The sequence below is a fragment of the Mesocricetus auratus genome, unplaced genomic scaffold (genome assembly GCF_017639785.1).
Source record: "Mesocricetus auratus isolate SY011 unplaced genomic scaffold, BCM_Maur_2.0 Super-Scaffold_100676, whole genome shotgun sequence".
Lineage (NCBI taxonomy): Eukaryota > Metazoa > Chordata > Mammalia > Rodentia > Cricetidae > Mesocricetus > Mesocricetus auratus.
Genome location: NW_024429266.1, coordinates 132,368,951 through 132,383,552, shown reverse-complemented (window position 1 = coordinate 132,383,552; position 14,602 = coordinate 132,368,951). Strand labels below are relative to the sequence as shown.

Genomic DNA, 14,602 nt, shown 5'->3' with positions numbered 1-14,602 from the left:
CTGATGACTCTCTGGATTTCCCCAGTGTCTGTTGTTATACCCCCCTTTTGCTTTCTGAATTTGTTAATTTGGATATTCTCTCTGTGTCTTTTGGTTAGTAGGAATAAAGCTTTGTCTATTTTGTTGAATATCTCGAAGAACCAATTCTTTGTCTCATTGATTCTTTGCCTTGTTTTCTTTGTTTCTATCTTATTGAGTTCAGCCCTCAGTTTGACTATTGCTTCCCGCATACTCCTTTTGGTGGGTTTGCTTCTTTTTGTTCTATCGCTTTCAGTTGTTCTGTTAATTCACTAGTGTGGGATTTTCCAGCTTCTTTAAGTAGACATTTAGTGCTATGAACTTTCCTCTCAGCACTGCTTTCACTGTGTCCCATACGTTTGGGTATATTGTGCAGTCACTTTCATTAAATTTTAGGAAGTCTTTTATTTCTTTCTTTATTTCAGCCTTGACCCAGTGGTGGTTCAGTTGATCATTGTTCAATTTCCATGTGTTTGTGGTTTTCTAAAATGAATGTTGCTGTTGAATTCTAACTTTAAGTTGTGGTGGTCTGATAGGGTACAGGGGTTTATTCCATTTTTTAAAAATCTGTTGAGGTTTGTTTTGTTATGAGAAAGTTCCCATGAAGTGCTGAGAAGATGATATATTCTTTTGTGTTTGGGTGGAATGTTCTATAGATATTTGTTTAGTCCATTTGAGTGAAAACCTCAGTTCACTCCCTTATTTCTCTGTTAAGCTTCTGTCTAGCAGATCTGTCCAGTGGTGAGAGTGGGGTGTTGAAGTCTCCCTCTATTCATGTGTGGAGCTTGATTTGTGATTTAAGTTTCAGTAATGTTTCTTTTACAAATACAGGAGTCCTTGTGTTGGGGCAGATGTTCAGAATTGAGATTTCCTCCTGATGGATTTTTCCTGTGATGAATATGAAATGCCCTTTTCATCTCTTTTGACTAATTTTAGTTTGAAGTCTGTTTTGTTAGATATTAGGATAGCTATACCAGTTTATTTCTTAGGTTCATTTGATTGGAAACTTTTTTCCCAACTCTTTACTCTGAGGAAAAGTCTGTCTGTGAGTTTGAGGTGTGTTTCTTGTATGCAGCAGAAGGGTGGATTCTGTTTTCATATCCAATCTGTTAACCTGTGTCTTTTCATAGGTGAATTGAGACCATTTATATTAATGAATATTAATGACTAGTGATTGCTAGCTCCTTTTGTTTTTGTTTTTGATGATGGAGTTGTGTGTTCAATTCCTTTCTTTGGGATTTGTTGCTGTAAACTCATCTGTTTCCTGTGTTCTTGTGGACATAGTTGATTTCCTTGGGTTGACATTTTCCTTCTAGTACTTTCTGTAGGAGTGGTTTTGTGGATAGGTGTTGTTTAAATTTGATTTTATCATAGAATTTCTTGTTTTCTCCATCCATGGTTATTGAAAGCTTTGCTGGGTAAAGTAGTCTGGGCTGGCATACATAGTATCTTACTGTCTGCACAACATCTGACCAGGACCTTCTGGCTTTCATTGTTTCTGTTGAGAAGTCAGGTGTAATTCTGATAGATCTGCCTTGATATGTCACCTGGTCTTTCTCCCTTGCAGCTCTTAATAGTCTTTCTTTATTCTGTATGTTTGGGGTTTTGAATATTATGTGGATAGAGGACTTTTTTTTTTCCTTTGGTTCAGTCTATTTGGTGTTCTGTAAGCCTCTTGTATTTTCATAGGCATGTCTTTCTTTAGGTTGGGAAAGTTTTCTTCTATGATTTTGTTGAATATATTTTCTGTGCCTTTGAGCTGGACTTCTCCTTCTTCTATACCTATTATTCTTAGGTTTGGTCTTTTCATGGTGTCTCAGATTTCCTGTATGTTTTGTGTTAAAGACTTGTTGGATTTAAATTTTTCTTTGACCAGTTAATCTATTTCCTCCAAATGGTCTTCAATGCCTGAAATTCTCTCTTTCATCGCTTGTATTTTGTTGTTTATACTTACGTTTGTGACTCCTGATCATTTACCCAGATTTTCCATTTCCAGAATTCCCTCAGTTTGTGTTTTCTTTATAGCCTCATTTTCAGATTTCATGTCTTGAATCGTTTCCTTCACTTCTTTTATTGCTTTTTCTTGGTTTTCTTTAAGGGATTTGTTGATATCTTCCATTTTTTGTTTGTTTTTTCCTCCATTTCTTTAAGAGAATTTTTCATTTCCTCTTTAAGGGCCTCAATCATTCTCATAAAGTTATTTTTAAGTCATTTCCTTCTACTTCATTGTGTTGGGATGTTCAGGTCTTGCTGTTGTAGCAGCACTAGTTTCTAGAACTGCCATATTGCTCTTTATATTGGTGAGTGTGTTCTTACCTTGTTGTCTACGCATCTCTTCCTCTAATTGGTACAGGTGGAGCTTGTGTTTCAGGGGTTCTCCTTTTCTCCAGTTGGTACAGTTGGGGGCTGTGGCTCTGTTGACCTCTCCTTCTGGCACAAGTAGAGCAGAGCTTCCAGTGAACACTCCTCCTGGTGAAAGAGGGCCCAATGCTCAGGTGGTCACTCCTTGATGTTCAGGTGGGGCTACAGCTCTGGTGGTCGCTCCTCCCGTTGGAGGTTTAGGTGGGGCTGAGGGTCCAGTGGTTGATGTAGTAGTGGGGTATCTCCAACCGAGAAATGGCAGTGGATGCTATCTGGGACACAGGTGCTCTTTCCCAGAGGCACTTTTGCGATAGTTTCTGGAAGCTGCTGCTGGAAACCGCTGTTATCATTTAACCTGGTCATCACTCCTCACTCCGGCCTCCCTCTGACGCTGCTGCTCTGGGTCTCCCAATAATATTTTTTATATCAGTAGAATGTGTGTGTTAGGGAGAGTCCAACCTATCATGTGATTCTAACATATTCCAACATTTTATGAACACTTCAGACCAGCATTGCTTAAACTTTATTTAACAGCACAAACCACTTTTTAAAAGTAATTTTAAAAATTAGGGAAATTTTATATATATCTTATTGGCTGTGCACTTGGAATCAGGCTAGGAAGTATTTAAAGACATAATAGGGAAGTCTATCTGATGGGAAAATTCCATCATTGCCAATTCTGCTTTTTTTCTTGCTTTTATCTTTAGCATAATTTCTTGATTGATTATTTGGAAAATTCACAACATACACCCTAATTCTGATCACTTCCCAGTCCCCCTGTATCATCCCCTCAGTCCAACAGCACACCCCAAAAGAAAAATTGCAAAAATCAAACCAAACCAAACAAGCAAACAAACAAAAACAAAACAGGAAAACCTCTTCACTCCTCCATTTTTCCTGCCTCTTCAACACCTCTTCATTCCTCCTGGTGGCATTTGGAACAGTGTGTCACACAGTGTGCCCTTTGGTCCAATCAGTTTTACTAGCAAATGTTCTTTGCAATGAGTCACCTGTCTGGTTCAAGGCCTCTGGTTTCTGGTACACTATCATCACTGGATCCTCCCTGGAACTCTTCTGGGAAATCCTGTGAGCCTGAGTCATCGAGACCTTGTGGGTATCATTCCACAGGACCGGACCCTTCAGGGGCTCTAGCAGGTCATAGATGGGGTAGATGGAAGAGTGGGCCAACCCAAGGCACAGCTGAGTTGCTCAGTCCGGGTCACTGTTTGGTATTTAATCACACTAACAGGAAAGGAAACCCAAATAATATCTGCGTGTGTGCATAGATATATGTATTTCTGACCTTTGCTTTTTCAATAATGTATTCTGTTAGAATCAGTTTCATGTCAGTACACTTAGTTTTACTTCCTTAATCTATAGATGACTATTTCAAAGAGTGTGACTGCACTATAGTTTATCTACTCTTTAAAAATATAAAAATGCTGAGACAGTATCTATGTATCTCTGTATGCCTTGGCACTCTCTATGTAGACTAGGCTATCCTCAAATTCATAAAGATCCACTTGTTTCTGCCTCCCAAGTTAAAATTATTTTTCTGTATCTTGTGTATGCATATGTGTGTTCATGTGTGTGAGTGTGGGCACTTGAATGTCCCCACATATATGTGGAGGTCAGAGGATAACCACAGGTATTGTGATAGAGTCTCTTTCTGTTCATCACTGCACCCATCAGACTAGCTAGCCCATGAGCTTCTGGAATTGTACTGTTTCACTTTCCCTGTTCCCGTAGAAGCACAGAGATTGGGGAGATGTTGCATTGTGCTTGTCATGGGTTCTGAGGATTTGAACTCAAGTCCTTGGCTTCTGCAGCAAGCACTTTACCTGTGGAACCGTGTTGCCAGCCCTCTCTAAACTTTTTTTTTCGAGACAGGATTTCTCTCTGTAGCCCTGGCTGTCCTGGAACTTTCTTTGTAGACCAGGTTGGTCTCAAACTCAGAGAGTACTGGGATTAAAGGTGTATGTCACCACCACCTGGTTCTTTTTTAACTGAAGAAAATACGTCTCCACTTTTATGTTATTGTTTTGTTTTTCAGTCCTAGAAATCAAACTCAGATCTTTGTGCATGCCAGGCAAGCACTCTCCAGAAGCAGAAAGACACAAAGAATAATTTAACAACCCAGACTCCATGTGGTTTGGGGTCCTTTTTGTAAGGATGCACTTGAAAGCCTACTTCTTTTACCTGTGTGTCCTATGCACACAGCCATCTCTGAAAAATGCACCTCACGACCCCAGGCCTCTCCCCCAGAACACCTGCCTCCGTCTATACCTCCCCTCAACAATAATGTAGGTTTCTCCACTTCTACTGATCACATTTAGATAGCTTCTATTCAAATACATCCTCAGTGTATCCATGTAGGAAGGATGACAGGGTGGACCCTGCCTGAACTGGTTTGGGGTGTTTGCATGGAAAGGCAAACTGTGTCCTCACGTGAAATTGTGAGGAGAACCTGTGCTTGTGCATAATTGGGCATGTATATGAGAAAAATTAAATGCAGTGTGGGAAGAGGCATGGGCATTTAAAAGACATAACTTAATCTGTCAATCAAAATAGAGAGCTACCCAAACTATGCCCGATAGTAGCCAATCCTCCTTTTAAACCCAGTACAAGAAGACAGCAGGCTGTGGCCTGGGGCCCTCAAGTACTCACGTGGCCCACAGTTCATCTTGATGATGTACCTCTCTATAGCCTATACTATCCCTTAGTTCTGAATCGAGTCTGGGAGACTTACTTTAATTCAATGGATGAGAGAGGACCAAGAACCTGGACACACCCAACCTACAGCCTGCTACTGAGCTGCATCCCCAAGCCGCTTGCTTATTCAGACTGGGTAGGCCGATCCTCTTGTCTCTGCTTTTCAGTTGCTGGCATTACAGGAGGTTGTACAGCCATGCCCAGCCTATGCTTGCCACATCCGCTATACTTTCTGTTCACGTGTACAATAATCTTTCCAGGAGACACCCAATGGTGTTGCTAGGTGCTAGGACTTCACACTGACCATGTTAAGGGATGCTGTCAAGTGGTATCCATCACAGACTTCATTAGTTTATATATCTCCACCACTGAAGCTGGAGACTTCCGTCACATCCTAAAGCTGTGGGTGTGACCAGTGCTACTTTTGATAGCTCTTTTGTATTGGGGAACTTCATCTTATGTGCCCTTCTCCTTTCAATTTCAGAGAAAGTAAACCTATATTGTAAATTGCCTGTTAAAGGTCCTTGACCCTTCTTTGCAACTACTTGGGGTGTGTGTGTGTGTGTGTGTGTGTGTGTGTGTGTGTGTGTGTGTGTGTAAGATTTATTTATTATGTTCTGCCTGAATGCCAGAAAAGGACACTAGATCTCATTACAGATTATTGTGAACTACCATGTGGTTGCTGGGAATTGAACTCAGGACACGTGGCAGAGCAGTCAATGCTCTTAACTTCTGAGCCATCTCCCCAGCCCTGATCAGGATTTTTCTTATTATTAATACTGGGTGAGTTTTGTATTCTCTTAACTTTAATTGTGTAAGCCATATTGTGTTCTTATGATCTTGTGTTTTATGTAAAAAGTTTCCTATATTTGAAATGATTTACCATCTTACATGTTTCTATTTTTCTCGGTTTTATTGTTTTCTTTTGAGACCCTGTCTCATTTAACCAAGGCTTCCCTTTAACTTCCTGTGTAGTTGAAGATGGCCCTGAACTGAGCCTCCTGTCTCCATCACCCAAGTCCTGAGATTAAAGCAGACATGATCATGCCTGTATGTCAAATGTACTTCTAATATTTCATAACTCTTTATTTAGTTCTTCAGAAGTCTGGAATGTGTGACTGGTATATTATCTTTATTCTCTGCAGCTCCAAGTTCTAACAGAAATGCAGAAACTATTTCTTCCAGTCTTCTTTTTTTTTAAAGATATTTATTTATGTATCTATTATGTATACAGTGTTCTGCCTGCATGTATGCCTGTAGGCCAGAAGAGGGCACCAGATCTCATTACAGATGGTTGTGAGCCACCATGTGGTTGCTGGGAATTGAACTCAGGACTTCCGGAAGAGCAGCCAGCGCTCTTAACCACTGAGCTATTTCTCCAGCCCCATCTTCCAGTCTTTTTAATACCCCAAAACTCCATTTCAGCTCTGTGAATGAGAGTATGCCCATGAGGAAACTCAGCTCCAAGGACTGTTGCTGGTGACCCTGGAGACAGACAGAGAGGACACTCGCAGCTATCAAACTGGGAGGAGGTGGTAATTAAATTGTGAGGGGAAGTGGAGGCTGAGCATATTGCTAAGAACGTGTAGCATAAGCTAACTGAACTGGGAGAGGCAGCCATTGCTGAGATCAGCATCATAAGATCTGTGAGCTGAATCAGCCTTCGCCTTATTTCTGCAGTTGGTCAGCTAAGAATGGTTTTGACATCCATAAACGTTCAGCAGACTCAAGATGTAGTGTCAGGAAGATCAGAAGTTCAGGGTCAGCTTTGGCTACACAGTTAGTTCAGGCCCAGCCTGAGCTATACGAGACAGTTTCAGAATGGAATATCAAAATAAGCAATATCTTATGGCATATGAAATATATAAATTCAGTGCCCATAAATACAGCTTCCTTAAAACGCAGTCATCCATTTGTACATTATGGCTGCGCTCGTGCTGTGCAAGCAGACTCGAATGCTGTGGGGCTGGGGAGAAGACCACTCCTTGAAGGATGAAATTTTGTTGAGAGTTGAGACAAGGATGTGCTACAAAGTGTGTGAGAAATAGCCCAAGGCGCAAGTGACAGTGTCACCTCTAACATGAAGATGCAGGCAATCCTTTATCAGGGCCTACTCTGGTCCCACTCCACTTCCGGTGCTTAAAGACACTGTGCAGGTAGATATGGTACATTTCCGGAGCCATGGTGTCTGAGAACTGGATTCATTTGTTATAGTTGACATTGTTCCACACCCTGGGTTTCTTATTTATTTATTTAAATTAGAAACAAGGTTGCTTCACATGTCGATTCCAGGTCCCTCTCCGTTTCCCTCCCCTCCTCCCGTGCCCTCCCTCCAAACCCCCCATACCCCCTCATTTCCCCAGGGAGGGTGAGGCCCTCCATGGGGGTGTTCATAGTCTGTCATTTCATCCAGGGCAGGGCCTAGACCCTCCCCCAAAAGTGCAGGGTGAAAGTGCATCTCACATTGTTGGATGGGAGTCCAAAGTCCATTTGTATACCTGGGATAAATACTGATCTACTACCCTAGGCCTCCTCACTGACACCCACGTTCAGGGGGTCTTCATCAGTCCCATGATGGACTCCCAGCCATCAGTCTGGGATTCAAGAACTAACCCTTGTCAGGTCAGCTGTTTCTGGGGGTTAAACCAGCCCATTATTAACCCCTTTGTTCATCAGTCCTCCCTCTCTGTCACTGGATTTCTTGAGTTCAGCTCAGTGTTTAGCTGTGGGAGTCTGCCTCTGCTTCCATCAACCATTGGATGAAGGTTCTGTTCCCCAGTCTCTCTGGTTCTGGGATTGTAGTCTGGCACTCCTCAAATCTATATCTGAAATCCATATATGAGAGAGTATACACCATGTTTATCTTTTTGTGACTAGGTTACCTCACTCAGGATGGTTTCTTCTAGTGCCATCCATTTGCCTGCAAATTTCAGGATTCCATTGTTTTTTCTGCTGAATAGTACTCCATTGTGTAAATGTACCACATTTTCTCTATTCACTCTTCAGATGAGGGGCATCTAGGTTGCTTCCAAGTTCTGGCTATTACAAATAATGCTTCTATGAACATAGTGGAACAGATGTCCTTGTTGTATAATGTGCATCTTTTGGATATATGCCTAAGAGTGGAATTGCTGGGTCTTGTGGTAGGTTTATTCCCATTTTTCTGAGGAATCTCCATACTGATTTCCAAAGTGGCTGTAGGAGTTGACACTCCCACCAGCTCCTCTATTGAGAATTCTCTATTTAGTTCTGTAGCCCACTTTTTAATTGGATCCTTTGGTGTTTTGGAGACTTGCTTCTTGAGTTCTTTGTAAATTTTGGAGATCAGCCCTCTGTCAGATGTGGGCAGTGAATATCTTTTCCCATTCTGTGGGCTGTCTTTTTGTCTTGTTGACTGTGTCCTTTGCCTTACAGAAGCTTCTCAGTTTCAAGAGGTCCTATGTATTAATTCTCGATCTCAGTGTCTGTGCTACTGGTGTTATGTTCAGGAAGCAGTCCTGTACCAATTTGTTCAAGGGTACCTCCCACTTTCTCTTCTAACAGGTTCAGTGTGGCTGGATTCATGTTGAGGTCTTTGATCCATTTGGACTTAAGTTTTGTGCATGGCAATAGACATGGATCTATCTGCATTCTTCTACATGCCAGCATCCAGTTACAACAGCACCATTTGTTGAAAATGCTTTCTTTTTTCCATTGTATATTTTTAGCTTCTTTATTGAAGATCAGATGTTCATACATGTATGGGTTAATATCAGGGTGTTCAATTCAATTCCATTGGTCTACCTGTCTAATTTTGTGCCAATACCAAGTTGTTTTCAGGACTATAGCTCTATAATAGAGTTTGAAGTCAGGGATGGTGATGCCTTTAGATGTTGCTTTGTTGAATAAGCTTGTTTTGGCTATCCTGGGTCTTTTGTTTTTCCATACAAAATTGATTATTGTTCTTTCAAGGTCTGTGAATAATTGTGCTGGTGTTTTAATGACACCCTGGGTTTCTTAAGCAGCAGTCTTTATTGGACCCACAGTTCTGGAGGCTACAAGTGTGCGATGCAGAGTGAGCAGGGCCCAGCTTCCTCTGAGCGATAAGCTTGTTCCAGATTGCTCTCCTGGCCTCCCGTACACTTTCCAGGTGTGTCTCTGTTTCCAAATTTCCCATTTACAGAGCAACACCAGTCATATTGAGCTAGTGTTTCCCACTTCATTGTGATCTAATTCTTGGCGATCATATCTGCAGTAATCTGGGTGTGAGTGGAGAGTTAGGACTTCAGGGATGACTTTCTGAGAAATGCAATTCAAATCAACCAATACAAGCCTCTAGCTTCCTGGAACTAATTAGCTTTCTGGGAACTCCTTCCCCTTCCTGATTTTTGCTCTGCCTGTAATATGGAGGGAACTCCCATCTGAATCACTTCTCTCAAATCTGGCACCCATCTCCAAACCTTCACATAAGAGGAGAATCTGGGGCCAGATAGATGGCTCGTGATCACGTGTGCTTGGTGGCTTTTCCAGAGTACCAGAGTCTGACCTTCAAACACCCACGTTGGGCAGCTCACAACTGTCTGAAACTCCAGAGCTTGGGGATCTGCTAACATCTTCTGACCTTCTTGTACACACACACACACACACACACACACACACACACACACACACACACACGCACACACGCGTGTCCATGCACAAAAATAGCATCATTGATGGGAAGCCTTCAAGAAGATATGTTTCAAAATAAAACTCTCTTTATTAATTTTACATAATGAAAGATGAAGTGGCAAATTATCTGAAGTCTTTTGCTGATCCTCCTGAAGATAGTTTCTCTGAAAGTGAGAAAAGAAACCATGCAATGTTTATCTGATGTTGAATATAAATCAAATGAAGTCATTTCCCCAAGTGACCCCAAATGTGTTAGCACACAAAACAAGCCTCCCTAAAATGCCCATTTTCTTTGATTTTTTTCTAGAATACCACACTGTGTCTTTGCTATTTCCCTTACCCATGTGGAGTACCTGGCAGTCAAGAATGGTTTCCTGCATCAATGAGAGCTTAACCACTGAGACATCTCTCCAGCCCTCTGGTTCTACCCTTACCAGCTGGAGGATTTTGGATGACCTGATTATGAAAGCCATTGTCCACCTCTCTCCCAGAGGACAGGAGGACTTGTGTGGTGTGTTGAATCAGGTGATAGACCGAGACTAAAGCAAGATGGCTCCTCTATGCTGCCCTGTTCTGCTGTGTAAGTGAGGACTCCACATTAATGCTGTGTGGGCAGAGGCATTCATTAGGCACCTGTGTTGTGGAAGACGGCAGCCTCTGTGGCTTGTTGGTTAGTGCTGAGGCAGAGGAAAGACTGTGGCTGTTAATTACTCTGCCATAATCAAAAGAAACAGCAAGGAAAGAGCCCAGCTTTTGCTCAAACAAACCTCCCTCCTGGAGGTTTTGCACTGATGGGAAGTAAGGATGCAGGAGGCACTGAGGCCTCCTGGATAGGAGATCTGCAGATGGAATGAAGTCTGGGGACATCTCTGGATTGAATGGACTTCTGTCTCCCATCCCAGCAGAGACAGAAAAGGCCAGCTGTGCTCTGTATATCCTGACCTGTGTCTCATGCGCCAAGTACATCTCACTCCATCCCATTTAGGTGCTGTTGGGATGGGGGAGAGGCAGGGAGTGGGCAAGGAGGAGAGGCAGGGAGTGGGCAAGGAGGAGAGGCTGACCCTGGGAGCGGAAGGGCAGCCTGGAGGTGGGAGGCACCAGGTGAATTAGGAAAGGGTGCCCCTTCCTCAAGACACTGCTCTTCTATCTGTCAGAAAGTCACCCTAATAGTTGGCCCTGGTTTTGTCAGAACAAGATGGCTGCAGATGTACTGAGTGTAAATCCTCACTGTCCTGTGAGAAAGGGTTCAGGTGGAGGAAGGCCCTGCGTGAACTTTATTTCCACACATGATCAGATGACAACAACATGTCTTGTCTCTATACTCTCAACCTGCAATCTCCCGACCCACAATTTTCTGGCATTCAATGGAAATGGGGTGAACTTGTGGACGGAAGAAACTTCCTGGACCTCTTTAATCAGCATTTAAACTCATGGGATGTGCTCTAGAAACAAGCAGAGCATACTTAAGTGCCTCCCAAACAAAGGCTGAGAACTCAGGAGGCAGAAGCAGAAAGATACTGAGTTTGACACCTCTAAGGAATCCATGACAAGATACAGGCTCAAAATAAATGAATGGAAAAATGAATGAGGGCATGAATACATAAAAGAAGTAAGCCAGAGCAATGCCAGAGACATTGGCCAAGGTTAAATATCTGCCTCCACGGTGGGCCCTTGGAAAAGGCCTATAGATAGCATTTGGCAGCCTACCTCTTGCTCTGAGCAGACCAGGAGAACGCTCTTCCATTCCTCACTTTGACTTGGAATTCTGTAGGTGAAGAGGCAGAAATAAGGAGCCATCAGAAGAGGTAAAGAGACTGCTGCTGTGCCTGAGGCACAGGCTGCCAGGAAAGGCAGGCACAGAGAGGGCAGACACACGGTGAACTGACTACCCTGGGCTGTGCAGGCTTCACAAGGAGCGGCAGGTGACAGGACCCGCAGCACCTGGATCTCGCTGCTATCACCTGTCACCACTCACACAGCCCACAGCCAGATGGCATTGCCGCCTGGAACCACTACCTGAGGAGGCGAAGCTGCCCTGGCTCAGATAAAGGTTTTCACTGACAGGGATTTGCCCCGGTTCTGGGCTCCCCTTGGAGGACTCTGAGAGCCCGGAGCACTGTTCCTGGGAGACCCCGTGACTTAGGATCCTGCTCTGTGCACGTTTTCCCCACATCCAACCACACAGTAGAGATCGGGACACGATGATGCCTGATCAGCCCTGAGACAATGAGAGCGTCTTCTTTCAGAGCCAAGAGGTGGCACCAGAGACACGGTGTTTGTTAGGGGACTGTGAGGTGAAAGCGCTGAGGCATTGAGCCCTGGGGCCTGGCTCCAGCTACTGTTCTGGAACCTGGAAGAGATGCCACATACCTTCACCTTCTTTTGAGTGGACCGCTTTGGGGTGGCTGGAGCGGGCTTACTGGGCGGTTTGGCTGGAGCTGGCTTACTGGGCGGCTTGGCTGCAGCGGGTTTACTGGGCGGTTTGGCTGGAGCTGGCTTACTGGGCGGTTTGGCTGGAGCAGGTTTACTGGGCGGCTTTTGGATGGCTGGAGCGGGTTTACTGGGCGGCTTTTGGATGGCTGGAGCAGGCTTAGTGGACCTCAAAATTTCTGTCTCTTCAAGGTCATAAAAGAAACAGTTGGAAGAGCAGGCAACCCAGGGGCCTCACACTCTCATTCTGACAGGTCAGTGGCAAGACCTGCTGCTGTCTTTCCAGGTTAATATTTTTTTTTAAACACAGGACCTCATTTGGCCCCAAACTCACCAGATAGCTGACAATGGCCTTAAAATTCTAATTCTCCTGTCTGTACCTCCCAGTGCTGGGATTCCCGGCATGTGTCACTATGCCTGGCTTATGTAGTGCTAGAGTCTGCACTCTGCAATTGAGCTGCATCCCCGCCACCAAGTCATTTAAGGGCCATCCTGTGGCCAGATCACCCGTCCCTCCATGGCTCTCTGCTTGTCAGTCACTCCCCTTGCCCATTCCCTCCTCCTTTAGTGGCTTGGGTCTTGGAATGGGAACACTGTATCCTCTAGCAGAGGGCCCAGAATGTTTATCTTCCAAATCAAATTACCCCGACGTGATGAGGCGGCTATTAGTAATTGGGCCAGGACTGTCCCAGGCATTGCTGAGCTCACCCAAGCATCCTGTGATCTCTGGGTCTAGGCTCTCAGGAAGATATTGCTGAAAACCCCCCTCCCTACCCTAGGGCTTTGCAGCCTTCAGAGCACACCTGTGCTTTGATGGGAATGGAGGTTTGTGGAGAGCAATCAGGTTGACAGCAGGATCAAGGATCCTTTCACAGCCGAGATGCTGGAGCAGTAAGTGACGTAACTGCCTACAGAAGAGGCTGAGTGCTGGGACGGCCCTGGGAGTCCTCCTTTCCCTGTCCTTGCAGTTTCCATTCTTTTCCCTCTTGGCACACTCCCTTGTCACATTGCACCTCTGCTCATAGGGATCCCTCTTTCTTGAACACATCACCACCCTCTGCCTGGGACTGCCTGGGTCCCGGGCTCAGCCTTGATAGCCACTGAGTCTTCCACAGCCTTCTCTACCCTGGGAGGTGTAGGAAGTTAAAATGGGGTCCCCAGGATCCAGCACCTACTTCTAACTCAAATGCAAACACTCCCCACAGTGTGACCTGGCTCATATTTCCCCTTTCTTGGCTTCAGTTACTTCAGTTATAACATGGAAAAATAACGTGATCAACTCAGAGTGTTATCATGATGATTCAAAGAGGTACCAAAGTATGACAGTGCCAGCTACGGAGTCGTACATGTTAGAGGATGCTCCTGTCTTTAAACCGTGGTTTTAAGGTTATGGCTCACCAGAATCTGTCTCCCTGGTCTATATGTCAAGCATTGTTCCTGAGCCAGTTTTTTCTGAGTGAACGAACGAATGAATGAATGAATAAAAATGTGAACATGGGACTGGAGGGATAGCTCAGCAGTTAAGCACAGGTACTGCTCTTGCAGAGGACCAAAGTCTGGTTTCCAGCATTTGGGTCAAGTGGCTCACAACCACTCACAAGGGGATCCAACACTCTTTTCTGGCTTCCTCAGGCACTGCATGCACGCGCATGTGCACACACACACACACACACTTTAAAATAAAATCTTTAAAAAACTTGCACTAAGTCATGCAATGAAACAGCAGCAGGTATGAGATCCCGTTAGCTCACACACTAAGTAGTGCTGTTTGCTCTGCTTCTGGAATAGCTTCATCTGGTCAGTAATAGCACAAGTGGCAAGAGACCCAACAGCCAATAACGTCTACTCTACCCAGTTTGGAACAGGCTGAGCCTCTCCTCCCACCTCAACATTTGATCTTGAACATCGGCCAACAGCAGGGCCAGACCTTCACTCCTACGACCTACACCTCGGCGCCCAGTCTAGCACTTACCTGTTATTGTTGTAATCTTGCTTATTCTAATATGCTCCGTTTGGCTCATCTTGCAGGCACTTATGAAGGTAGCGAGGTTCCTTTTGCACAGCTAACCACCACAGTTCTGCCTGCCAAGTCATCCACTGTTTGCTGTTTTATAGATGACTACTCACTCACAGATGCTGACCACACACCAGTACTTGTTGATTTCTTTATTATCAGGTATAAACATTAACTCCTATGAGCAATGACTAATGATAAAACATGGAATGGGCAAGGCAGAGGTTTGCTTTAAGTGGGCAAACATTAGTGAGAGCCAATCAAGAAAGCCCTATGCACTACTGTCTTTATGGTCACTTACCACCCTCATGAAAAAAGAGTGTGCCCCAAAATGTTTGTGCATATGTATAATGGCCACACATAACAATGGACACACATGTGTTTGTACATTTGTACATACATATACATGCATGTAGT

The 14,602-nt window shown here is 44.2% G+C and overlaps 1 protein-coding gene across 1 annotated transcript; it reads right to left on the bottom strand.

The window, feature by feature from the left end:
- Nucleotides 1-9,805: 9,805 nt before the first annotated feature.
- Nucleotides 9,806-14,302, bottom strand: LOC106021603 (histone H1-I). The gene is made up of 4 exons (XM_013117741.3): nucleotides 14,144-14,302; nucleotides 12,112-12,356; nucleotides 11,449-11,506; nucleotides 9,806-9,905 (listed from the first exon to the last, which is right to left on the bottom strand). Exons 1-3 carry the CDS (start codon nucleotides 14,190-14,192, stop codon nucleotides 11,489-11,491), a joined length of 312 nt encoding a protein of 103 aa, XP_012973195.2. The 5' UTR covers nucleotides 14,193-14,302; the 3' UTR covers nucleotides 9,806-9,905; nucleotides 11,449-11,488.
- Nucleotides 14,303-14,602: the final 300 nt, after the last annotated feature.

Coding starts and splice junctions, on each gene's coding strand:
- LOC106021603 (XM_013117741.3), bottom strand. CDS start 14,192: ATGAGCCAAACGGAGCATATTAGAATAAGCAAGATTACAACAATAACA. Junction 12,357..14,143: donor CAAGATTACAACAATAACAG/GTAAGTGCTAGA, acceptor ATGACCTTGAAG/AGACAGAAATTTTGAGGTCC.